At 35.5% G+C, this 27,694-nt stretch overlaps 1 protein-coding gene across 1 annotated transcript in view; it reads right to left on the bottom strand.

Moving 5' to 3' along the window:
• Positions 1 to 394: 394 nt before the first annotated feature.
• KATNBL1 (katanin regulatory subunit B1 like 1) overlaps positions 395 to 27,694 on the bottom strand; it is a 49,078-nt gene continuing 21,778 nt past the window's right edge. The window contains exons 2-10 of the mRNA XM_057721474.1: positions 14,743 to 14,873; positions 13,644 to 13,684; positions 11,933 to 12,212; positions 5,520 to 5,638; positions 4,778 to 4,828; positions 4,590 to 4,679; positions 4,165 to 4,254; positions 3,256 to 3,349; positions 395 to 1,382 (exon numbers count right to left, since the gene is read on the bottom strand). Of these exons, the coding sequence (XP_057577457.1) occupies positions 1,350 to 1,382; positions 3,256 to 3,349; positions 4,165 to 4,254; positions 4,590 to 4,679; positions 4,778 to 4,828; positions 5,520 to 5,638; positions 11,933 to 12,212; positions 13,644 to 13,684; positions 14,743 to 14,859 (915 nt within the window). The 5' untranslated portion in view covers positions 14,860 to 14,873 and the 3' untranslated portion in view covers positions 395 to 1,349. The remainder of the gene's footprint in view (positions 1,383 to 3,255; positions 3,350 to 4,164; positions 4,255 to 4,589; positions 4,680 to 4,777; positions 4,829 to 5,519; positions 5,639 to 11,932; positions 12,213 to 13,643; positions 13,685 to 14,742; positions 14,874 to 27,694) is intronic.

Raw genomic sequence — 27,694 nt, 5'->3', positions numbered from 1 at the left:
TAAATGCTAAAGATTTACATTCAAGTGCTTGAAGAATTACTGAACAGAAATTCAATTATTAAAAATCTTTGCTCAGATGTCTCTCTGGCTTATTAAAGATGAGATGATGTATGAGCCACCAGGAGTAGTATTTAAACCCCAGCCACTTTCAAGATAATGTATACAGCTGTTAAGACATTCCAGAAGTGGGTTCACTGATACTAAAAATGGTATTAAAAAAAAAAGACCTCATACAGTCTGCTGGCATTTCATACCAACCTTTGGAGGAGGTAGTAAAGTGTTGGAATTAAAATACAAGGTCAGCACTAAGTGTAAACATTTCTAAAGCATAGTATGTAATTCTTTAAACATATATAGTGAAAAAAAATCAGAATTCATATAAAATCAGAATTTAAAAAAGCAAAAATTAGAAATATTTAGTGAATTTACTCAAATGAAGAAAACAAATGATACATAACTGAAAATATTAGAAATCTATATACAATAAAAAGTGAATATAAATTAGCCAACTCCACGGACATTTCCAGTTAAGCATTCATACAAATACATATTCACCTTTTTCTTATATATAGGAATAACACATACATACATGACACGATTCTGGCAAAAAAAAAAATCAGATACTAAAAATATTCTCAAGTTTTAAGAATGGTGTGGAATAAGTTTTAACAACAACATTGTACATGAATGGAAACCCCTGATTTAATTCCATGATTTTATCATGCCAGAAGCATGGTTGGTTTTAATTTTCTTAAACAGATATTGGTATCATACACATTGGCTTATTAATAATTAAGGCATTCTGCATACACAGTATCTCAGTGTGAACAAAAAACTTTTAGTATTGATTATTTGCTACAATGGTTTAAACTTTCAAAGTCTTTTCAACATAAGAAAATAGTAGCTGCACACATTTAAGTGTTTTCTTATAAAACACAATCTTAAAAAAAGTAATGATGATTGGTCTTTGTGATTCCTAGTAATAAGTCCTGTCTTATTTTTCACATAGTATAAATTATATTCTTATGCAGGACTGCATTAAGACCCAGTAGTTCTTCAATAATGTTACCAAATAACCATATAAATCCCAAACGCAGCAAAGGTGAACAATCTTCATAGTGCACTTTCACCTCATTAAAGTTGACGCTGCTCCTTTTGGATATTTTTCCACTTCAATGTGAAGTAGATCATTAGGGTTTCATTAGTGGTTTCATTATGTGGCTTTTTAAAGGAAAAAATGGTTTCGATTTCTTCCACAGTTCACAGTTCTCAGTTGAGACATTTTTTGGGAAGTCATATAGTCCAGGGATGTTTTGGATAATCAAATGCTATTTAGTAGATGAAGTCTCTCAATGCAACTGTAATAAATAAGCGTCTACATCCTTAGAGAATAAAACAAAAACATTTAATTAGCCAGTACTGTAAATACACATACACACACCCCATTTTCTTCTCCCTTTCTGTCACTAGTTTTGCCTTAGTTTCTCTTAGTTGACCTTTTGAGGGCAAAAGATTTGTCTTACTCAACATTTTATCTGCATTTTTGTAGCACACAGCATGTGTTCAAAAGTGTTCACAAAGTGCTTAGTGAATGTTTTAGTCTCTGTGATCAAATAACTCTGCCTTTATAGCTAAGTAAGATCATTACATCATTCGCAGCAACTCTTTCAGCGCTATATAAACTCTAGGCCAGCTTAACGATAGCCATTCTGATTTCTACCCTCAAAAAATTGCAATGAGAGTTTAATATTGTAAAAGAGGTCTTATCATAGCTTAAGAAACTTCACAGAACTTTTAATCACCCAATATTGTTTGCAATAATAAATACAGTATCTTATGGTTATGTTCACAATAAAGCTTCTCCCTTTATAAAAAATTACAATTGAAAACAAATTTCTAAGAAACAATTTTTTAGTTCTACTACTAAAAATACAAGGCACTTCCAGAACAAGGTGATATATTATGTATTTTATTTTCAATCAATTTTTACTTCATCTTCCTTCCTATTATCAAAAGAGCAATCAAAATAACCATAAAAACTTCAGGAAATTGATTTCTGTTCATAAGATTTTCATCATTAAGAATTCTAGAGAGTAAAATTATACACAGTGGTAACACGCTGGCTTGATACATCATCATGCTTCCTTTCATGAAGGTATTCCAAGAAGAATTTTATAAGTAAGTCCAAGACACAAATCCTCTTATTTAACAGTATGCTAACTCATATATATATGGAATCTAAAAAACTGGTACTGATGAACCCAGTGACAAGGCAAGAATGAAGATGTAGAGAATGGACTTGAGGACACGGGGTGGGAAGTGAAGGGGAAGCTGGGACGAAGTGAGAGAGTAGCACTGACATATATACACTACCAAATATAAAACAGCTAGTGGGAAGCTGCTGTATAAAACAGGGAGATCAACTCGAGGATGGGTGAGGACTTAGAGAGGTGGTACAGGGAGGGTGGAAGGGAGTCATGGAAGGGGATATAGGGATATATGTATAAATACAGCTGATTCACTCTGTTGTACAGCAAAAACTGGCATTAACAGTGTAAAGCAATTATATTGCAATAAAGAGCTTAAAAAATCCTCTTATTTAGAATATTATATTTTTAAACCAAAGAAAGTTTTTATACTTCTAAGCTAATGCCCATTTATATGACAGCAGTATGCCCAATACAAAGGTGGAAATATTCCTTAACAGTGATTTTTTTCCTGCAATTATATTTTAACTACCAATGTTTTCTGAAGTTTAAGTATTAAAATCCAAAATAACAATGTACCTTTTCTTTGAGAAAAGCAAATCAATAAAGAAATCAGATGTCAAATTCATACTGTGATTTGAGCAATTTAACTTTCCCCAAAAAGCATGACATTAGCAAAAGCCAAGTAAATATGCCCCCAAACTATCTGATTACATTCCTCACCCCTTGCTTCCTGAGTGTCACTGTCTTTTCAGAGGCCTCTTTAACTTGGGTTCTTAACTTTTTTTCAAATATTTTTCTCTAAGTGGAGCTAGGTCATTAAATACCTACTAGTACATTATTTCTGTGGCTATATCTGAAACACATTCAATATGTTCCTTGCCAAAGTCATACTCATATCCAGAGGACCTTAAGCATTTATAAATGTGAAATCAACTTTAGACCTTATTAGAGTAGTACCGAACTGGACATCTGAAAGAGCTCATTTATGAATGCATAATACTAATACATTATTTCTAATTTTTAATTAAACTTAAATATAGATTACCTTGGCTATATTACCAGTATATCCTGGAACCAAAGTAAGATGGTTTTCCTGTTCCCACAATCCACTTAATTGTTGTTTTAAAATCTGAATATTTCTAGGAGGAAAAAAAAAGGAAAAATGCAAATATAGTAAGATATGGACTCTGGAAGTAAATACACTTAATGAAAACAGCTTTAAAATTTTCAAGTATTTTTCAGGATAAAATTATACCATTTGAAGTCAAGCAACTCTTTAAACTAGTACATGTCAATCATGGAAATTAAACGTTACTTAGTTGTTAAAGCAAGAAAGAAAACAATGAGGCATCTGGAACATTCAGACAACTGGGTATGAAGTGGGAAAATTTTGAGAGCCTAGAAAGCAAATTATGGACTTAAAGGAAACTGTTGGGAGATTTTTTTTTTCTTCTTTTTCTTTGGTAGCTTCATGATAATCTGGCTCATTTGGTAGAATACCCACACATTTTCACAACAAGGCAATACTCAAATTATGATTATAATAGTTTTTAGAACTGTGATCACTGGATTCTCATGTTAATGTTTAGGAGCCAAAGGACCCTGCACAGTGACTCCATTCCTGTGCCTCAGCCTTATTCCACTAAAGGTCATCTCTTTTTTTCTCTCTCACTCCTTTACAATGGATATAAGGGTTAAACCACTGCTGTGCTTTTGCCTCCCAAAATGAAGGGGAGGATTCTGCCAGAACAACAGATACAGGGGGTTACTGGGCTCTGGAATTCAACTTTTCACGTATGAAGAGTATCCCAATTTAATATTTCTCTGAAAATGAAGAGAATAAGTATTATATACAGATAATCATGAAATAAAATTATCACCTAGCTTAATCAAGCTTGCTTTCTTGAAAAAAAAAACTTTAGTAGCATGAGTTTATTTTTAAAGGTATACTCACCCATCATTTATAATTTCTGTTTTGGATGACAGTTCTGACCACCACCTTTTTATGACTGCTTGAAGCCAGTTTAAACCAACTATTATATACCTGAAATGACATTTTGTTACAAAATTCAAGGAGCCTTCAGAAAAGATGATACTCTACCCCCCTCAAAAAACACATATACATACTGATATTCCCCTTTTAAAAATTCTATTTCACTACTTTCACAAAATTGTATTTTATATAGCATGTTTATAGATGGTTTTGTAATTGTTCTTCAGTCATTCCATATTCTTTTCCTAATTGGACTATAAGCTCCTGCGAAACAGAAAACGATGTATGTCTCATGGAGCTCAATCTACCATTATTATGCACTTATAAGGCACAAAATTACAGATGTTGAAAGAGAAAAATGAATTGGAATTCAGATTAGCACTTACTCTTCAAATCTGCTTTTAAGTAGTGACTTTACTAGAGGCAACAAGTCTACACAGCAGCCAAGTGAGATATATTGTTTTTCTTCCTGTAAACTAAAATAAATAAATGAATACTAAGTTGTAAAATTATGAACAGGTTGTAATTTGTCCTTATTTAAACATACTTTTTTTCTGAAAAATATTCTTTTTACCTATTCGTGAGCACAGGAAGGCAATCTACCACAACTCCAAGATCTTCTATCCTGTGGGAACAAAACTGCTTAGATAGCTGATTTTCTTATTTATTTTCATATTATAACCTTCACATAGCTTTTGAGAAATTTACACATTCAACAAATGATCTGAGTGTCTACGATCAGTTATGTGTTAGGGATACAGGCAGTGAACAGACAAACAGGGCTTGTATTTCAATGTGTGTGTTGAGTATGAGAGGGGGTGGAGAGTGAAAGGACAGACAATAAACAAGTGAAATATATAAAGCATCTTGATGGTGGTAAGTGTTATGGAGAAAAATGTAATGGGAAAGAGGGACAGGGAGTGAAGAAATATGTATTTTTAAATAAGGTGGTCACGGAAGGCCTCACCAAGGTAACATTTGAGGAGACAAATACAGTGAGGAAGTTAATGGTTAAAATTTTCACTCAAAGGGGATTTTTAAAAGGTTGGTTTTCCCATAATGTATCTCTTAGTTTTATGTAGATAAGAATCTTAGTCAGAGAAGGTAACAGCTTTGTTCAATCTGATAAAATAGATGGCTTTCTGTATTTTGGTTACTCTTTGGCGATAAATGTAATTTAAACCATATTGTTACTATTGAAGCTAAACATAGAAGTTTAAAATTTTAGCCAGTATAACATGAAAAAGAAGAGGCACTTCTAGATAATACACTGGAAATTACTTTTACTGAACAAAACCATAAAGGGTCACACTTACCTCACCAAGTAAGCTACAAGTTCACTTATACTTCTCTTTCTCCAGAAAGTTAAAGCTACATTCAATCTCAAATTCCTGCTGAACAAAACCTGTGCCATTGTTTCATGGTCCTGAGAAACCTGAAAGGCAGTAATCTAATTTGTTGAAAAGCACATTGAGATATGCCATGGAACAGTTTTTTTCAATTAAATTATTCTGGTAGACATATTTTAAAATTATGTGAAGATGACTCCTTTTACTGGTCCACGAAAAGGAATACTGCAGTGAACACAGTAAACAAATAATTTGAATAAATTTAGGACCTATTTATTTTTTTATCAATACTTTTTCTTACTTGCTACCATTTTCCTTTTAAATCTCAATAGTTCATACAATAATTTTTACTCACCCATAAACCTAGGATTTAATTTATAATGTGAATTAAAGAAAAACACAAATATATAGGCTAGTCATTACCAACTGAATACCATATGAGTAAGGGACCACAAAAATTGAGTTTTGTGACAAGTATTTAAATTCATTCATTCATTTTTTTTCTATATAATTAAGGTAATATATGCCTATGGTAAAAAGTTCAAGTAGCATAAAACTTTATAAAATAAAAAGTGAATATTCTCTGCTTGCCCACAAAAACAACTAATAACACTTCCCAGAAGTAATCACAGCTAACAGACTGGTAAGTATCTTTCAAACCACTTTCTAGACAAAGACAGATTAGGTATATATAAAATTAAAATATCCTAATACTTATGAGGGTGAGTCAAAAATTATCCACACTCTGGCTGTAGAATTTATCTTAATTAACTTTTAGAAAAGACATACATCATTTTTCGACATAATCGCCTTGCTTTTCAATACACTTTGTCCACCTGTCAATAAGTTTTCATATTCCCTCAGTAAAAAATATTTTAGGCTGAGCTTTGAGCCACGAATGCACCACTGTCTTCATTTCTTCATCAGAGGTGAATCTTCGTCCTCATAGGGCTGCTTTCAGGGGACCAAATAGGTGAAAGTCCGATGGAGCAAGATCAGGACTATAGGGAGGATGCTTTAACACCTCAAAACGAAGCTTTTCCAGAGTGTTGACAGTGTGGGCAGAAGTGTGCAGACGTACATTGTCATGCAAGATCACAATGCCCTTGGATAGCAGTCCTCTGCGTTTAATCCGAAGTTTAGGCTTCAGCTCTTCAATAAGCACCTCACTGTAACAAGCACTGTTGACTGTTGAACCTTTTTTCTTTCTTTCTTTTTTTAAATTAATTTATTTATTTTATTGGCTGTGTTGGGTCTTTTTTTTTTTGCTGTGCGCGGGCTTTCTTTTTAATTGCAGTGAATGGGGGCTACTCTTCGTTTTGGCATGCGGGCTCCTCACTGCCATGGCTTCTCTTGTTGTGGAGCATGGGCTCTAGGCGCGTGGGCTTCAGTAGCTGCAGCACGTGGGCTCAATAGTTGTGGCTCATGGGCTCTAAAGCACAGGCTTAATACTTGTGGCACATGGGCTTAGTTGCCCCAAGGCATGTGGGATCTTCCTGGAGCAGGGATCAAACCCGTGTCCCCTGCATTGGCAAGAGGATTCTCAACCACTGTGCCACCTAGGAAGCCCTGAACCTTTTCTCTGATAATGTTCCAATACTGGCCCTTGAGAATACCAGAAAAATGTAAGCATCAATTTTCCAGCTGATGGTTGACTTTTGAACTTTTTCTTGGTCGGCGACTGAGGATGTTTCCATTCCATACTCTGCCATTTACTCTCAGGCTCGTAGTGATGAATCAGTGTCTTGTCACCAGTAATGATTCTCTTTAAGAAACTTTCACCTTCCTTAGAGTATTAGTCCAAATTTTGTTTGCAGATATCCAAATGCTTCTGTTTATGCTCTTCCGTGAGTTGTTTCAGTACCCATCTCGCACAAACTTTTCGAAACCTAAGTCTGTCCTGGATTACTTCTTTTTGAGGTGTTAAAGCATCCTCCCTATAGTCCTGATCTTGCTCCATCGGACTTCACCTGTTTGGTCGCCTGAAGGCAGCCCTGCGAGGACGAAGATTCACCTCTGATGAAGAAGTGAAGACAGCGGTGCAATCGTGGCTTGCAGCTCAGCCTAAAACATTTTTCAATGAGGGAATATGAAAGCTTGTTGACAGGTGGACAAAGTGTATTGAAAAGCAAGGAGATTATGTGGAAAAACGACGTATTTGTCTTTTCTAAAAGTTAATTAAGATAAATTCTACAGCCGAGTGTGGATAATTTTTGACTCACCCTTGGATATTTTTGAAAACTTTGTTTTTTCACATATATTATAAAGATTTTTCAAAGTCAAAACATAGATCAGTCTCACTTTTAAAAAACAACTACATATTCTCCAGTCTTTATGTAACATAACTTTAGATTGATTCTGGTTTTTCACTATTAAAACTGTGCCTCACTGAACATCCTTACGTATGTAAATATGTGCACTTGTACAAAACCTTCTGTAGGATTAATTTTAGAACTGGAACAGCTAGATCCAATTTTTTTCAATAACAGACTAAGATATAATTCACACACCATAAAATTTACCCATTTTAAATATACAATTCAGTAATTTTTAGTATATACATTTACAGAGCTGTGCAAGCACCACCATAATGAATTTTAGAACCTTTTCATCACTCTCTAAAGAAACTCTGGGCTCCATTCTCCCCTCTCTCCAGCTCCTCACAACCATTAATCTTCTGTCCCTATGACTTTACCTAATTTGGATGGTGCACATACATTGAATCATACAACATGTGGCCTTTTTTTGTGTGTGGCTTCTTTCACACAGCATGATGTGTGAAAGATCAAGATTTATATACAGCATAGCATATATTGGTATTTTACTCCTTTTTAATGATCAAATGATACTCTACTGTATAGAATATGACATTTTATTTACCCAGTCAGTTGATGGACATTTGGATTATTCCCACTTTTGGCTATTATAAAATCTTATAAGCATTTGTTCATAAGTATCTGTGTGGACTTATGTTTTCAATTCTCTTGGGTATATACCTAGGAGTGTAACTGTTGGGTGAAAAGGTTATGTATATTTGAACTCTAACAAAACAATATAGCATCACTTTTAAATTTAGGTCTTTAGAGCAGGCACTAGTCAGTCAAGAAACAAACATCTGAAGCAACAAAAGAACAATCAATAAACCTGTTAAGTATGAGGTTAATGAAGGTTTGTGCAAAGTAGTCATATGGGAGCAAGGTTAAAGGAGGGCCTTGAAAAATGCCACACTGTGGCACTAATACAAATGTACAACTGAAGCTTTTTTTTTTTTAAGGCATTTTCACTGAGAATGTTTATTCCCTCAGTTTCAATTGAAGAACCAACCTAGGTCCCAATGTAGGCCAGATTTCTGGACTATATAGTCACATTTTCTTTTCCTTCAGGGTATGTAGTTTCTTTGATTTCCTGATCTGTGTTGGCCTCATCACTTCTATAACCACATGAAAGTAGGGGTAGTGTCTGTTTTTTACCTACCAATCTGTTTCTCAGAGCTTGCAGAATGCATTGCACAGCAGGGAGCCATCAATAATAAGCATTTGTGAATGAATTAAGACAGTGATCCTCTTTAACACTAGGTTTAGGTACCTATAGGTATCCTATTCTCCAGGGCTTATGAAAATTCACTATTAAGTCAAATTCTACTTGCTCCCTCTTTTCTCACAGACACCATACACACTTCCTTCACTTCTCCTAGCATTACTAACTTTCTATTACTCCAGGATCATTTTTTTGTGGGCGGCCAACCTGCACAACTTACGGAATCTTAGCTCCTTGACCAGGGATCCAACCTGGCCCACAGCAGTGAAAATGCCAAGTCCCAACCACTGGACCGCCAGGGAACTCCCCCAGGATCTGATCTATACAAGAACATTTTCACTGGCAAATGGAATCTTTGTATAATTTCATTATGGTTTTAGTTAATAACACTTTGTTTTCTACCTTTTTTTTTTTGCTTTTTTTTGGTTTTGTTTTGCTTAATTTTCTTTATATTTTTGGCTGCATTGGGTCTTAGTTGCGGCATGCAGGATCTTCGTTGAGGCATTTGAGATGTTTTGTTGCCGCACACGGTCTCTTCATTGCAGCACTTGGGCTTCTCTCTAGTTGTGTTGCATGGGGTTTTCTCTCTCTAGCTGTGGTGTGTGGGTTTTCTGTCTTTAGTTGTGGTGCATGGGCTGTGTAGTTGTGGTGTGCAGGCTCCAGGGCACGTGGGCTCTGTAGTTTGCAGCATGCAGGCTCTCTCACTGAGGCACACAATCTCAGTAGTTGTGGCGTGCGGGCTTAGTTGCCCCGCAGCACATGGGATCTTAGTTCCCTGACCAGGGATCAAACCCATGTCCCCTGCATTGGAAATGGGATTCTTTACCACCGGACCACCAGAAAAGTCCCTGTTTTCTACTTTTCTTTCATATTATTTACTTGTAATTATTACCCTACATATGATGCTCATTTCCATTCATCTACATACTTAAGACCATTTTAATATAAAAGGGTTTTTTTTTGCTTAAATGCCACAGAAAATGCTTTTCAAACAGTCATGCCAGATGGAAACAATACTAAGTTTACCAAATCATAGTTAAAGAAATTAAGGTACATTATGGCAATGTAATGTTATGTATCCATTAACTACATAATATCTTTGTATGGTGACAGATGGTAACTAGACTTACTGTGGTGATCATTTTGAAATGTACAGAAATATCAAATCACTATGTTGTGCACCAGGAACTAACACAGTGTTGTAGGTCTATTATATATCAAGACCAATAAATAAACAAACAAACTCACAGAAAAAGAGATCAGATTTGTGGTTACCAGAGGCGGGGGGTGGCTGAGTGGGAACTGGATGAAGAGAGTCAAAAGACACAAAAGATATCTAGCTATAAGACAAATAAGCACTAGGGATATAATGTACAACTTGGTAAATATAAATTAATACTACTATATTTTATATATAAAAGCTGTTAAGAGAGTAAATTCTAAGAATTCTCACAAGGAAAAAAAATTTTTCCCCATTTTTAAAATGTTCTATCTATATATGATGGATGTTCACTAAACTTAATGTGGTAATCATTTCATTTAAGTCAAATCATTATGTGTATACCTTAAACTTTTAAAATGCTGTATGTCAATTATATCTTGATAAAACTGGAAGGGAAAAAACTGTAGAAGTGTTATTTAATTACATGGAAAAGTATCCAAATTTACTAAACATAAAAATCAAGTTAGCAAACAATATATATAATATGAAGAGAAAAGAATACATCAAAAATTTAATACTGTTATTTACAAATGTTGAAATTATGGATAACTTTTTACTTTGGATTTATTTTCTACAACATGTACAATAAACATGTAATCATTATTATTATAAACTCAGAATGTGTTTATAAATTTTATCAAACCATTCTTTCAAATGACCATAAAAAAAAAAATGGTCGGGTTTCCCTGGTGGTGCCGCGGTTAAGAATCCAGCTGCCAATTCAGGCGACATGGGTTCGAGCCCTGGTCTAGGAATATCCCACATGCGGAGAAGCAACTAAGCCTGTGTGCCACAACTACTAAGCCTGTGCTCTAGAGCCCTCGAGCCACAACTACTGAGCCCACGTGCCACAACTACTGAAGCCTATGTGCCTAGAGCCTGTGCTCTAGAAGAGACGCCACCACAATGAGAAGCCCATGCACGGTGACAAAGAGTAGCCCCTGCTCACTGCAACTAGAGAAAGCCCAAGCACAGCAACGAAGACCCAATGCAGCCAAAAATAAAATAAATAAAAAATAAATTAATTAAAAAAATTTTTAAAAATGGTTTTCCTGAGGTATAATTTACATACCATAAAACTCACATATTGAAAGTATGTAATTCAATGATTTTTAATAAACTTAAGGAGTTGTGCAACCCTCATCACAGTCCAGTTTTAGAACATTTTTATCACCCAGAACAATTCCCATGAGCCTCTTCTAACAACTAACTTTGCCTGAGCCAGAAGAACAGCAAAACTAAGCATGTTTCCCTTAAAAAAGTTTCCAATGGCAATTTTGAGAGGCCAGCAAAATGTGACTGGATAACTGGCTTTTGTGGTCCACTTTTTAGGCAAGATTTCTTCTTTTCCCTATCTTTAATCTCTACTGGCAAACTTGCCATTCTGGATATTTATAGCAGTCGGTCAGTCATTTCATTCCATCTCAGATATCACTAACTTGGAAAAATGGAATAAAAAACTAAATCAAATTTAATTAATCTGGAAAATTGTCTCAGGGAGTTACAATCTCTCAAATAGTCTGAATTCAATTAACAGTGAATTATTTTTCTAGTAGACTATGACAAAGGAAAAAGCCAATATTAAAAAAGAAATAAAGTTAAGCTTATATAAATGACTTACCTCAGAAAAAAAACCACTATATTTTGATGATGGGCTTTCTGTCTGGGAAGAACCAGAATCACTGGAGTTAACCAAATATGTTCGACTATCATGCTGTAATTTTTCAGAAAGGTGGCCTGCACAAGCCAGTTCATTTTCTTTATTTGCCATGTCACAGCCCCCACTTTTAGGGGACTGTTTTTTTCTGTAACAAGGATTTTGAAAAGGATGATGAACTTTCTTTCTGCGATAGATCACCTTACGTAGTTTATCTGGGCTTTTCACAGCTTGTCCAACTGTTCTGTAAAAAGAATTCATTTTCTTAAGTGAAAAAGAACCATATGAAAACCTTTAAAAACTTTTAAAGAGAAAGACTTAACAGGCCACGCTTTGTGATCACGATCCACTAAAACTAGAAGTAAGCAGAATAATTTTTAAAAATCTTAACTCAGATTGAAGAGGAAAATAAAAGGGAAATTACAAACCATCTGGGAAGCAATGAAAAGGATACTTTATACTAAAAGTAAATGAAGAGGCATAATAACTAGATACTTTTAAAATGAAATATTACAGGGCATTCAGGGAGTATGAAAATTATAACAATTTCTAATCACCTAAATTTTTTCTAACACAGAGACACAATAATTGTGCAACTTTGAACATTTTAATTTGAACCATGCAAGTCTGAATATATATTTTAATATAAAATAAAAGAGGACACATTTCAATTAAGCTGAAGTATATTTAATTTGGGCGAATAAGATAAAACACTACAGAGCACATCTCATGGTTTAGTATAGTGTTTCTCAAATGTTCTGGCCTCAGGGTGCTCGGCAATCTTAAAAATTATTGAGGTCTCAAAAGAACTTTTTTATATGGGCAATATCTATTGATATTTGATGAATTAGAAACTAAAACAGAAAATCTGTTAATTCACTTTAAAAATGATAAACTTGGGGGAATTCCCTGGCGGTCCAGGGGTTAGGACTCTGCACTTCAACTGCTGAGGGGCCAGGTTCGATCCCTGATGGGGAAACTAAGATCCAGAAGCTGCATGGGAAAGCCAAAAACAAAAAACTCCCCAAAAAACCCTCATTACATACTACACAGAATATTTTTTTTTTAAATCCATTATTTTCCAAAACAAACAAACAAAAATTATAGTGAGAAGAATGGTAGTGTTTTGCACTTGTGCAAAATCTCTATTATTTGGTTTAACAGAAGATGGCTGGATCCTCATATCTGCTTCTGCATTCAATATACTTTGATATCAAATATCATGTAGCCTTTGGAAAACCCTACTGTACACTTGTAAGAGAGTGAGAATGAAGAAGGTAAATAATGTCTTAGTATTGTTATAAAGATTGTTTTGACCTCACAAACTCCTTGAAAGGCCTTTGGGACCTCCAGGGTTCTTAGATCACACTTTGAGAACCAGTGGTTTAGTAGAAAGCACCTTTGGAGTTTAGCCGATCAAAGAGCAAATGCCATTTTTACCACCTTCTGGGTGTGTGACCCTAAAGAAATCATAAATCTCATCAACTGCTTGGGGTAATGATACCTATCTAATATTGATATGTTTAGCATAGTGCCTGGCACAAAGGAGTTGTTTGACAATAAATTAATGTTATTATACTAAAAGACAATACTCCTCCCCCCCGCCTGCCCCATTTTCACTCTTACCCAGCTTTCAACATCTGCTGTTTCCCATAAACTTTAAAGAAGCTCTTACCTAGTTATGTAAGCAGCCAACTGTTTTGGAGATTTCTTAACCTAAAAAATAAAAGTAAAGTAGATAGTTGCAGCATATTTAAGTTCTTTATCAAAGCTATGTAAACTTTGTGATTAATGTCAACAAGTCTGAAATGCAATTGTTAAATTTTTCAGATTAAGCCTTTTACTGTACTGATATTGAACACTCAATCATTAGTTACAAGAACATTGTATGTAGGTATTTTTCCTTTTTTTTTTTTTCCTTGGTGGAATCTTCCCAGGGCAGGGCTCGAACCCGTGTCCCCTGCATTGGCAGGCAGATTCTTTACCACTGCGCCATCCAGGAAGTCCTTGTATGTAGGTATTTTTAACGCAACATATCCATCTGGCTAGTTTCCATGCTACTAGTCACTATTATATATACAAGGTGCTAAATAAATGAGGTGAATTTTAATATGGTTTTAAGAAATTATATCAATGCTAATGAGCCTTGCAGTGGTGAACAAAAAGCACCTCTGTGATCCCTCTAAAATTAAACTAAAATCTTCAACTTATATCAAAACAATATACTGGCCAGTTTTCAGAACTTTTGAAATATAAACAGATTTCAATTATTTTATTAGTTCTACTTAATTTTGGCAGATTGAGCAGAACTATCACCCTCCCATTGTTTAAACACTTTGCCCAGAACTGTCCATAGACTTAACAGATTAAACTGTGTCAAACTGAATGACTGTCCCCAAAATTCGTATGTTGAAATCCCAACCCCCAGAGTAATGGTATTAGGAAGGAAGGCTTTTGAGAGGTCATTAGGTCACAAAAGTAAAACCCCATAAATAGGATAACTGTCCTTATAAAAGAGAGCCCAGAGAATTCTCTCTTGCCCCTTCTACCATGTAAGGAAGTAGAGAAAAGACAGCTATCTATGAACCAGGAAGTGAGTCCTTACTAGATACCAACTCTGCTAGGGCTTTGATGTTAGACCTCTCAGCCTCCAAAATTGTTAGAAATAAATTTCTGTTGTTTATGAGCCACCCAGTCTATGGTATTCTGTTGTAGCAGCCTAAACAGAATGAGATACTGTCTTACCCGTTCCTAGAAACCATGGACTGACTTACCTCCTTCATGTTCTTATTAGTGAAATTAGAGATCCTTTTTCTAGGAAGATCAGTGAAATGATCCTCAATATTATTACAAAAGTTGCGTTTTTTAACATTGTGGGTTTCAGATGCCATAATCTCTTAAATACCTAGACAAAAAATAAAAATAATAAATGGAAAATACGAAAAGCAAAAGAGCCTGATCCTTTCCTTAACGCACATAAAAATACAATGACAGCTCTACGCTATGTAAAAGAGGCTTACGAATAAAGCAGAGGACATATGGGCATACCTCATTTTACTGCACTTCACAGATATTGTGGGGGGTTTTTTGTTTTGCTTTTTTTTTTTTTTTACAAATTGAAAGTCTGTGGCAACCCTGCATCACGCAAATCTACTGGTACCATTTTTCCAACAGCATTTGTTCACTTCGTGTCTGTGTCACATTTTGGTAATTCTCACAATATTTCAAACCTCTCCATTATTATATTTGTTATAATGATTTGTGATCAGGGATCTTTGATGTTACTATTGTAGTTGTTTCTGAGCATCATGAATCTTGTCCACATAAGATGATGAACTTAATTGATAAATGTGTGTGTTCTGACTGCTCCACTGACTGGCTATTCCTCACTCTTTCCCTCTCCTTGGGCTTCCCCATTCCCTAAGACACAACAATACTGAAATTAGGTTAACAAATAACCCTACCATGGCCTCTAAGTGTTCAAGTGAAAGAAACAGTGGCAAATCTCTCCTTTTAAGTCAAACCTAGAAATGATTAAGCGTAGTGAAGGAGGCATGTCAAAAGCTGAGAAGGCTGAAAGCTAGGCCTCTTGCATCATTAGGCAAGTTGTGAATGCAAAGGAAATTTTCTTGAAGGAAATTAAAAGTGCCATTCCAGTGAACATACAAATGGTAAAGCGAAACGGCCTTACTGCTAATATGGAGAAAGTTTTAGTGATCTGGATAGAAGATCAAACTAGCCACAACATTCCCTTAAGCCAAAACCTATTCCAGAGCAAGGCCCTAACTCTCTTTAATAAAGGCTGAGAGAGGTAGGGAAGCTGCAGAAGAAAAGCTTGAAGCTAGCAGAGGTTAAATCATGAGGTTTAAGCAAAGAAGCCGTCTCTACAACATAAAAGTGCAAGGTGAAGCAGCAAATGCTGATGTAGAAGCTGTAGCAAGTTATCTAGGAGATCTAGCTAAGATAATTAATGAAGGTGGCTACTCTACACAACAGATTTCCAATGGTGACGGAACAGCCTTCTGTTGGAAGGAGGTGCCATCTAGGACTTTCAAAGCTAAGAGAGAAGTCAAAGCCTGGCTTCAAATGACAGTCTGACTCTCTTGTTAGGGACTAATGTGGCTGATGACTTTAAGTTGAAGCCAGTGCTTTATTTACCATTCCCCAAATCCTAGGGCCCTTAAGAACTATGCTAAATCAACTTTACCTGAATTCTATAATTGGAACAACAAAGCCTGGATGAAAGCACATCTGTTTACATCATGGTTTTCTGAAGATTTTAAGCCCACTGTTGAGACCTACTGCTCAGAAAAAAAAGATTCCTTTCAAAATATTACTGCTCATTCACAATGCACCTGGTCACCCACGAGCTCTGATGGAGATGTACTATGAGACTCATGTTGTTTTCATGCCTGCTAACACAGCATCCATTCTGCAGCCCATGGATCAAGGAGTAATTCTGACTTTCAAGTCTTAATACTTAAGAAATATACTTTGTAAGGCTATAGCAGAGTAAACTGAAAACCTTCTGGAACAGAATCAACATTCTAGATGTCAGTACAAACGTTTGTGATTCATGGGAAGATGTCAACATTAACAGGATTTTGGAAGGGCTGATTCCAACCCTAATGGATGACTTTGAGGGGTTCAAGACTTGGTGGAGGCAGTAACTGCATATATGGTGGAAACAGCAAGAGGACTGGAATTGGAAGTGGAGCTGGAAGATGTGACTGAATTGCTGCAATTTCATGATACAACTTTAACAGATAAGGAGCTGCTTTTTCTGGATGAGCAAAGTGGATTCTTGAGAGAATCTACTCTTGGTGAAGATGCTGTGAAAATTGCAGAAATGACAAAGAATTTATATAGACTATTACACAAACTTAATTGATAAAGCAGCGGCAGGGTTTGAGAGTACTGACTCCAATTTTGAAAGAAGTTCTGCTGTGGGTGAAGTGTTATCAAACAGCACTGCAGAGACGAAGCGAGAGAGTAGCACAGGCATATATATACTACCAAGTGTAAAATAGATAGTCAGTGGGAAGTTGTTGTATAACAAAGGGAGTCCAACTCGAGGATGGAACATGCCTTAGAGGACTGGGGCAGGGAGGGTGGGGGGGACTTGAGGGGGGGGGAGTCAAGAAAGGGAGGGAATACAGGGATATGTGTATAAAAACAGATGATTGAACTTGGTGTACCCCCCCCCCAAAAAAAAAAAAAAACAGCACTGCATGCTACAGAGAAACTGAAAGGATGAGTCAATTGATGCAGCAAACTTCACTGCTGTCTTATTTCAAGAAACTGCTACAGCTACCCCAAACTTTAGCAACCACCATCCTGATCAGTCAGCAGCCATCAACACTGAGGCAAGAACTTCCACCAGCTAAAAGATTATGACTTGCTGAAGACTCAGATGATGGTTAACATTTTTTAGCAATAAAGTATTTTTAAATTAAGGTATGGGACTTCCAGGTGGCCCAGCGGTTTAGAATCTGTCTGCTAATGCAGGGGACACAGGTTTGAGCCCTGGGCCGGGAAGATTCCACATGCCGTGGAGCAACAAAGCCCGTGCGCCATAACTACTGAGCTTGCACTCTAGAGCCCGCATGCCACAACTACTGAACCTGCATGCTGCAACTACTGAAGCCCATGTGCCTAGAGTCCATGCTCTGCAACAAAAGAAAGCCATCATACCGAGAAGCCCATGCACTACAATGAAGAGTAACCCCCGCTTACCACAACTAGAGAAAGCCTGTGTGCAGCAATGAAGACCCAATGCAGCCAAAAAATAATTTAAAAAAAATAAAGTATCAAAAGTTTAAAAAAAAAGGTTAAATTAAGGTATGCACATTTTTTAAGACAATGCTACTGCACACCTAATAGACTACATATAGTATAGTGTAAGCATAACTTTTATATTCATTGGGAAACCAAAAAATTTGTGTGACTGCTTTATTATGGTGGTCTGAAACCAAACCTGCAATATATTTGAGGTATGAATGTAGTTCTAAGTTAAACATTTTTTTAAAGCCTTAAACACAGAGGAAGCACAAGGCAGGGGATTTCAGTAAAGTTCTTTCTGTTCCCACTCTTAAGTTGCAACCAATTACAATAATATGGCATATAATTTTTGCCAACACAACATGTCAATCTCCCCATTTTCCATATCACTAGCCATATATTAAATTTAAAGTTTATGAAATCAGGTCTAATGGTAGTGGTATCTTGACATTCAAATGCATAGAAGCCTAAATATTTGGAATCAAATCACTGAGTCATATACACCATAAGCAGCCAGGGGAACCAAAATCGGATGATGTATCTCTGACTTGTTTTAAGCCCAATCTTTAAATTTTTCTTTCATTTGTGCAGCTAGCTCTCCAAAGCTTTCTTCCATCTTTGAAAAATATAATCCACACTCTTTTGTTCCTCCAATTATATCCAAAGGGCAGAAAATAAATGCTGTGACTTCATTTATGTAACAGAGGAAATCAGTGACTTTCCCATTTGCACTCAGGTTTCACATAGCAAATTTATTTCAAGTCATGCCCTGAAACCCAAGTTTCTCCCTCATTCTTTCTTTAAACATTTATTGAGCATTCATTATATGCTAGGCCCTGGAGTTAATGTAGATGATGAACAGAGATCCTGTTCCAAAGAATCATTTAGAAAGCTCTTTGAAAATACATCTTTCTGGGCCCTAATTTCAGACTGTAACTCATTAGGTATCAGGCAAAAAGCCCAAAGAAATTATATTTTTAAAAATCCCCACAGGTACTTCTATTTTTTTAAGAACTTTTATTGCGATATAATTGATATATAATAAACTGCATACATTTAAAGTGTACAATTTGATATTTTTTTCTTATGAGTAATATATATATGGCAATCCCAATTAAATTTTTAATTTTTTATTTTCTTAATTGAAGTACAGTTGATTTACAATGTTGTATCAATCTCTGCTATACAGCAAAGTGACTCAGTTATACACATATATACATTCTTTTTTAATATTTTTTTCCATTATGGTTTATCACAGGAGATTGAATATAGTTCCCTGTGCTATCCATTAGGACCTTGTTGTTTATCCATTCTAAATGTAACAGTTTGCATCCACCAACCCCAAATTCCCAGTCCATCCCTCTCCCTACCCATCACAGGTTTTCCTGACGCACATTCTTGGTAAAAAAAAAAAAAAAAAAAAAAATCTGCGTTAGAGAATTCTCCAAAAATAGGCACGAACACATGACATTCTGCAATCAATTTCAGAGTACTCTAAGATTTCTTGCTGCTAATTCATGGACAGCCCATCCACTTGTGCCCCCAGGTTAATAAATCTCTATGATGAGACTTTTAAAAAAGTAAATAAATAACTGCAGTAATACAATAAGCACCCTGATAGAGGGGCACCCATGCAAGTCAGCAAAGCTCCGCGGAGGAGAGTCTTCTAGGGCAAATAGCACATTGAGAACACAGGATGTGTAGAACTGAAAGGCATGAAGCAACATGATTTGTTTGGCAATCTCTTAAGTAGATGCATGTGACTAGAGCTTAGGCTGGGGGTGGGCTGCAGCAGAGTGAGAAATGAGGCTGGAGAGATAGGCAGAAGCTAGATCATAAAGTGTCTTGTCCGCAAGGTAAGTGTTTTTTGTTCTTTGTTTTTGGGTTGTTGTTATTGTTGTTGTTGTTGTTCGAAAGAAAGTGGGATTTTAGTTAAAGATAGTGAACTAAACACATGCAATTACTTTTACCTTTCCCTGAAACCCTATTACAATGACAGTAAAGCTTCTAAAGGCATAAACCTAAGGGCAAAGAATAGAAGATGAGGTGATGGCAACATTTTGGAAACTGCAAAACATAAGTAATAAATAGCTTAGCAGATCTATGAACGCCAAATCCTAAAGCAGCAGCGAGGAAAGGTGAAAAGCAGGATCCCCCAAAGATTCAGAAACTGGCAATACTGAGGACCTCAAGAAGTGGAATAAAGGTGGGCTTAAGAACAAGTACAATGAATGAATATCCATTTAAGACAGAGTCCTGGATCCACTTCCCCATTTCAGTAAAAAAAAAAGGAGTTTTATTGTATGGAAAATCTAAAACAGTCCTTGGAATGGGAAACACCAGGCACAAATGAGGGTGAGAGGAACATATTCTAAAAAGGGCAATCAAGTGAAAGTTTACATACTAAATGTTAAGACCTCTAACCTGCTTTCTACCACATGCCTCACAGAGGCCTGCAGCCAGGCTTAAATACTGCAGGGAAGAGTACAGAAGATGATTCTTGGGAACTCTGATCAGTCCCAGAGGAAAACACACACACTCTCTCTCTCTCCCCTAAAATTCTGACATCGGTGATGGTCAAAGTCCCCAAAGAACTGTTTTATATCTTGATTATGGTAGTAGTTACCGAACTGTCAAAACTCTAAGAGAATGAATTATTTTTTTTGCAGGTAAATATTTCAATAAACCAAACTTGCCAAAAATCCTCAAGAGATAATAAGAATAAACCACCTCTACAAAACACAAATGAGACAAAAACAAACTGACAAAGATTCTTGGAAATTAAAAATAGGATGTAATAAGATAGCAGGAAAACTCAATAGAAGTTGGAAAAGAAAGTTGAGGGTATCTCCTAGAATATAGGGTAAAAAGATTTTTTATAAGAACCCATTAGTTTATAGGGACCAACATCCAAATAAACAGAATTTCAGAAAGAGTACAGAAAAAAACAAAGAGGAAATCAAAGAAATAACTGAAAACTATTCACCGTTGAAGGACATGAATTCCCAAACTGAAAGGGCACATTGAGGGTCAGCATCGCAGATGAAAACAGACCTACAAGGCACATCACTGTCACATTTCAGAGCAGCAGAGAAGCCAGACAAGGTGATAGCATACAATAAACAAACAAATAAACAATACCCCCCTAAAACCCAAACCAAGTCACATACAAATGATAAAGACATAGAACAATGCCTTCAAAATTATTAGGAAACCTGAAATTTTATATCCAGACTAATCACAACCTGAATGCAAGTGTAGGAAAAAATATCTTCAGAGATCCAAAGTTCCAAAAAAATTTTTCCTGCAGCAATCAGAGAAATAATAAACAAAAATGAGAAATACAAGAAATAGAGAGCCAACAGGAGAAATGAGATGGGAATTCTCATGAAGAAAGATCTCATGAAGAAATATAAGAAATGGAGAGCCAACAGGAGAAATGAGAAGGGAATTCTCATGAAGAAAGATCCCAGGATGAAGGCTATGCAGCAGGAGTACACAATATCAACTGGAGTGGGTTAGCAGACTCAAGGGAGAAGTCCTCACATAAATGAAATTGATTTATAATACCTGGAGCTCATTAGAGAGGAGATGGAGAGAACTGAGGGACAGTTACAAGGCAGTGGCACATATTTTAAGCACTAAAAGAAAAGAACTGCCAGCCCAGAATCTCCTATGTGGAGATTCTTCAGGAATGAAGGAGAAACCAAGACATTTTCAAATAAAAGGAAATTAAAAAGGAATCTTAGAACATCAGGGAGACAAACAACACAGGTGAAAAATACATGAAACAAAAACTGACAAGGCTGGAAGTTACAACTTGAAATTGGCAAGAAATAGCAAAATCCCTACATTACAATACTCTATGCTTGAAAGTTTATAAGTTTGAAAAATAAAGAAAAAAGAAAAAAAGTAAATGAAAACACCAAGAACAATAATCAGTTTTATGATTTCTTATCAAATGGCATATAGGTGTAACCTGACATTAAATTAGAACTAATTTTAATTTTTTTATTGTCACTGTTTTGCTACTATGTAAGTTAATCAGCTGACATAATCACAGAATCAGAGATATTTGAAATGGAAAATATAACTAGTAAAATAATTAATTAGTACCTTTCATTCCAAGATCTCAAAACTGTTTACCAGTCCTCCTTAACCAGTGTAGAATATTCTGGTCACTAATAGAGGGGCTCCTAATGTTAGGCAAATCTGTCTTCCTCTTAGACTCTGAAATAAGTTTATTTCGGCTAAATTACAGATAAAAACATGGAGCCAGAGGATGGAATCAGCTTTAAAGTCAGCCTAGAAACATAAAAGTGAAAAGCTGGAGCAGCAGTTCTAAAACTTTAGTATCAAAATCATTTGTGGAGCTTCTTATGACACCGATTGTTGGGCCCCATGCCCTGAAAGACTGAGGTGGGGCCTGAGACTCTGCATTTCTAACAGGTTCTTGGGTGACACTCATGCTACTGGTCTGAAGACCTCACTTGGGAACCGATGAATTAGAGTTCTCTCTGAAAGTTTCTCATTAAATACTGTAGTGTTTCACTGTTTTAAAAGTGTCCAGATTTCCATTCATTAAAGCCAGTTCCATCCACTGTATTCTCTTGTTTATTCTGTAGATATAATGTATTTACAAAGAAAGGACAGGACCTGACTTACAGTCAACTCTCAACTGTCTGTAGTTGATCAATCTTATAGGTCTTCCAAGGTAAAAATTTCACTGAGATCTAATTTTATTTCTCCCTCACCTTTCTCTTAGCCTAGTTCCTAGACTGGAATGTAAATTAATTTTATTTCAGGATAAAATCAACAAAGTTGGTCAGATAATCTGTTTGAAGAAATATATATGAATGAAATACTGTTTTGGTTCATCTGTGATGTTGCTTCTTTCCTTTAGTGATCCAGTGGGGAGTGTTTTTTTGTTTTGTTTTGTTTTTTTAAGAACTTTTATTGAGATACAGTCAACATACAAGAAACTGCATATATTTAGAGTGTACAATTTGGTATCCCAATCTCCCAATTCAGTGGGGAGTGTTCTTAATCAATTCTGTCTTTGGGTCCACTGTTACTTCTCTGGAGTGGCACTCTCTTTAAATTCCCCTTTCAAAAATAAAGACATTTGGTACATGGCACTGAAGTCTATACATATGGTTAAAGCGTATTCTAAATCCAAATTCATACAATTTCATTATAACTTCTAAAATAATGGGGTAAAAACTGTTGTAATGTAGCACTACAGCAGTCACTTAGAGTGGTTCCAAAGATAAGCTTCCAAATTCTTTTTAGAAGGCAGTATACCAGTGTTATTAAAATATAATAAAGATTACACAATAAAACTGTGGACCAATTTTACCAATAAATATCAATGCAAAAGCCCAGATAACATCATACGTATCTGGTGGGGATGTAAAATGATCCAGCCACCTTGGAAAACAGTTTGGCAGTTCCTCAAAAGGTTAAAAATAGAGTTACCATATGACCATATACACCCAAAAGAAATAAAACATGTCACAAAAACTTGTACACAAATGTTCATAGCAGCATATTCATAAGAGCTAAAAAATGGAAACAATCCAAACATCTATCAACTGATGAATGGATAAATAAAATGTAGTATATCCATACAATGGAATATTAGCCATAAAAATGAATGTCCTGATATATGCTCCAACATAGATGAACCTCAAAACCCTATGTTAAGTGAAAGAAAAGCCAGAAATGAAAGATCACACAGTGTATGATTCCATTTATATGAAATGTTCAGAATAAGCAAATCCATAGAGACATAAAGTAGATTAGTGGTTACCTAGCATTGCTATAATGGGTATGGGGTTTCTTTTGGGAGGTGATGAAAATGCTCTAAAATTGACTATGATGGTTGCATAACTCTGTGAATATACTAAAGGTCCCTGAATTATATACTTTAAGTGGGTGAATTGTATGGTATGTGAATCAGAGCTCAATAAAGTTTAATTATTAAAAAAACTATGGCTGAAAGAAGAAATAGACAAATCCACAATAATCTTGGAGATTTCAATTTTCCCGCTCAACAACTGATAAAACAAATAGAAATTCAGCAAAGCTATAACACCATCAACCAACAGGATCAAATCAATATTTATAGAACACTCCAACACCAACAGCAGAATAATTATTTTCAAATGCCACAGAACATATACCAAGACAGACTATATCTTAGGCTATAAAACAAACCACAACAATTTAAAATAATTGAAATGATGCTCAGCATTGGTAATTATTAGAGAAATCAAAACTACAATGAGGTATCACCTCATGCTGGTCAGAATGGCCATCATTAGAAAGTCTACAAATAATAAATGCTGGAGAGGGTGTGGAGAAAAAGGAGCCTTCTGACACTGTTGGTGGGAATATAAATTGGTACAGATACTATGTAGAACAGTATGGAGGTTCCTTAAAACACTAAAAATAGATTTACCATATGATCCTGTAATCCCACTCCTGGGCATATACCTAGAGAAAACTATAATTCACAAAGATATATGCATCCCAGTGTTCACTGCAGCACTCTTTTACAATAGCCAAGACATGGAAGCAACCTAAATGTCCAAAAAATGATCTGAATGGATAAAGAAGATGTGGTATATATACACAATGGAATACTACTCAGCCACAGAAAAGAATGGAATAATGCCATTTGCAGCAATATGGATGAACCCAGAGATTATCATTAAAGTGAAGTTAGAGAAAGACAAATATCATACGATATCACTTACATGTGGAATCTAAAAAAAAAAAAAGATACAAATGAACTTATATACAAAACAGAAATAGACCCATAGACATAAAAAACAAACTTATGGTTAGCAAAGGGGTAAGCAGGGGGAGGGATAAATTAGGAGTTTGGGATTAACATATATACATTACTATATATAAAACGGAGAGCCAACAAGGACCTACTGTATAATACAGCGAACTATACTCAATATTTTGTAATAACCTATAAGGGAAAAGAATCTGAAAAAAAAAAAAGTATGTATAATGGAAACACTTTGCTGTACACCTGAAACTAACACAATATTGTGTCAACTACACTTTAAAATATATATATACACACATCAAATTCCAGAATGCTAAAAAATTTAAAATAAAATAAAAAATATAATAATTGAAATCATATAGAGCATGTTCTCCAACTACTATGAAATCAAAGTAAAAATCAATAAAAGAAAAATAACAGGAAAATCTCCAAAGACCTGGAAACCAAACTGGGCAGTTCTAAAAAATTCATGGGTCAAAGAGTAAGTCTCAAGGGAAATCAATAAAATACATTGTGCAAAATAAAAATAGAAATTTAACATTAAAATTTGTGGGACACAGCTAAAACAGTGCTGAGGGAAATTTTTAGCACTAAAATGCACGAAGAAGAAAAATCTCAATCAATAATCTAAGCCTCTGCTTTAATAATCTAGAAAAAGAAGAGCAAAATAAACTCAAAGCAAGCAGAGGAAGGAATAATAAATAGAAATCAATGAAACTGAAAACAGAAAAACAACAGAAAAAATTAACAAGACCAAGAACTAGTTCATTGAGAGGTAAAAAAAAATTTCAAACCTCCAGGGAAACTGACAAAGAAAAAAGAGAAAACACAAATTAGCAATATCAGGAATAAAAAAGAGGTATCACTATAGATGCTACAGACATTGAAAGGATAAGGAAATACCACAACCAACTCTACAAACATAAATTTGACAAGTTAAAAGAAAGTGACCACCATGACTCACTCAATATGAAATAAGCAACATGAATAGCCCTGTAATTATTGAGGAAACTGAATTCATAATTTTAAAACTCCCTAACTAGAAATCTCCAAGCCTGGATGATTTTACTGGAAAATTCAACCAAATGTTTAAAGAAGAATGAACACCAATTCTACACAAACTTTTTAAGCAAACAGAAGAGCAAGGAAGACTCCCCAATTCATTTTATGAAGCTAATATATATTATCCTGATGCAAAAATAAGACAAAAAAAAAAAAGCACAAAAAAGGGAAAGCTACAAACCAATACCCCTCAAGGCTATAAATGTAAAAACTCACGGACTTCCATGGTGGCGCAGTGGTTAAGAATCCACCTGCCAATGCAGGGCACAAGGGTTCAATCCCTGGTCCAGGAAGAGCCCACATGCCGCAGAGAAACTAAATCCGTGCACCACAACTACTGAGCCCATGCACTCCAACTATTGAAGCCCGTGTGCTCTAGGGCCCTCATGCCACAACTACTGAGCCTGTGTGCTGCAACTACTGGAGCCCATGCACCTAGAGACCGTGCTCCACAACAAGAGAAGCCACTGCACTGAGAAGCCTGTGCACCACAACGAAGAGTAGCCTCCGCTCGCCACAACTAGAGAAAGCCCACGCACAGCAACGAAAACCCAAAGCAGCCAAAAAAAAAAAGTCAACTTTTTGGAATCCAACTCATCGATAAATCTGGAGTAGTCTCTATCACAAACAAACCTTAAGAAATAAAAATAATTGGAAGAAAGAGATCTCTAATGTCACTTGCATTTTTAAAATATAAATAGTAGTTAATTTTGAAAGCTTAAAATGGGTAGTCTGACAGTAAGAATAATAATTTCCAATAAAATAATAGTTACCATCATTTTATCACAGAACTATAAATGCTTTATATTGACTTATTTAATCATCAGCACAATCTCTGATGCAGAAACTACAATCCTCATTTTTTTCTTAAATAAAGTTTTGGGAAGGTAAGTAACTTGGTTTAATGTACCAAAACTGTTTTATTTTACTCTGAGGCCTAAATTTGCCTGATCAGTGGAGGATGGATTACAAAATTTCTCATCTCAAGGAAGGCTCTGTGTTTTCTGTACTCTGTATCTGAGGAATGCTTTCCCCTCATATATTCTTACGGCTTTCTTCCTTACAATATTTTTAGGTTCTTGCTCCAATATTCCCTCCTCAGAGTGACTTTCTCTGACCTATCCTCTCAAATAGCTCTTACTTTCACTTCTCTATCTTCTCACCCTATTCTACCTTTCTTCATAATATTTACACTACTAGATATATATTATTTGTCTGTTTATCATATGTCTTCTCCACTAAAATGTAAGCTCTATGAGGAGTGGGATCTTGCCCACTGGTTCACTGCTATATTCCCTGGGCCTAAAACACTGTCTGGCATATAGAAAGTGCTCTATGTATACATATTGAATCAACTAGTAAAAATTCCATTCTATACTATGTAAAAATAATTAATTGAAACAACTTCCACCTTTGGTCTTTAGCCTATTTCACAATAGACTACCAGAATCATTTACCCACAAATTAATCCTGTTTATTACACACACACACGTATGTACATGTATATATATATTGTTTGTCTATAGATTTGAATATTTTTTCCACTAGAAGGTAGCATTTATTTATTGATAGTCTGTCCCCCTCTCATATGGAAAAAATATTCATTTCTTCAAAAGCTAAAACTTCTTTATTTTTTTTTCTTGTCACACTGCACAGCTTGTGGGATCTCACTTCCCCTGATAGGGACTGAACCTGGGCCATGGCAGTGAAAGCCTGGAATCCTAACCACTAGACAACCAGGTTACTGCCTAAAATAGTTTTTTAAAGAACATACAATGTTGCATTTTTTTTAAGAGTGAAGAATTTAACATCATTAGAAAAACGCAAGTCAAAACCACAATGGGGGCTTCCCTGGTGACAGGGTGGTTAAGAATCTGGTGGTTAAGAATCCGTCTGCCTGTGAAAGAAACCAAGAAACCATAAACAAGACTAGAAGGCAACCCTCAGAATGGGAAAAAATAGTTGCCTATGAAACAAAGGACAAAGGATTAACCTCCAAAATATACAAGCAGTTCATGCAGCTTAATATGACAAAAGCAAATAACCCAATCCACAAATGGGCAGAAGACCTAAATAGA

This window comes from Hippopotamus amphibius, chromosome 2, assembly GCF_030028045.1.
Source record: "Hippopotamus amphibius kiboko isolate mHipAmp2 chromosome 2, mHipAmp2.hap2, whole genome shotgun sequence".
NCBI lineage: Eukaryota > Metazoa > Chordata > Mammalia > Artiodactyla > Hippopotamidae > Hippopotamus > Hippopotamus amphibius.
The sequence above is the reverse complement of the archived record's forward strand: the minus strand, read 5'-3'. Positions and strand labels throughout refer to the sequence as shown.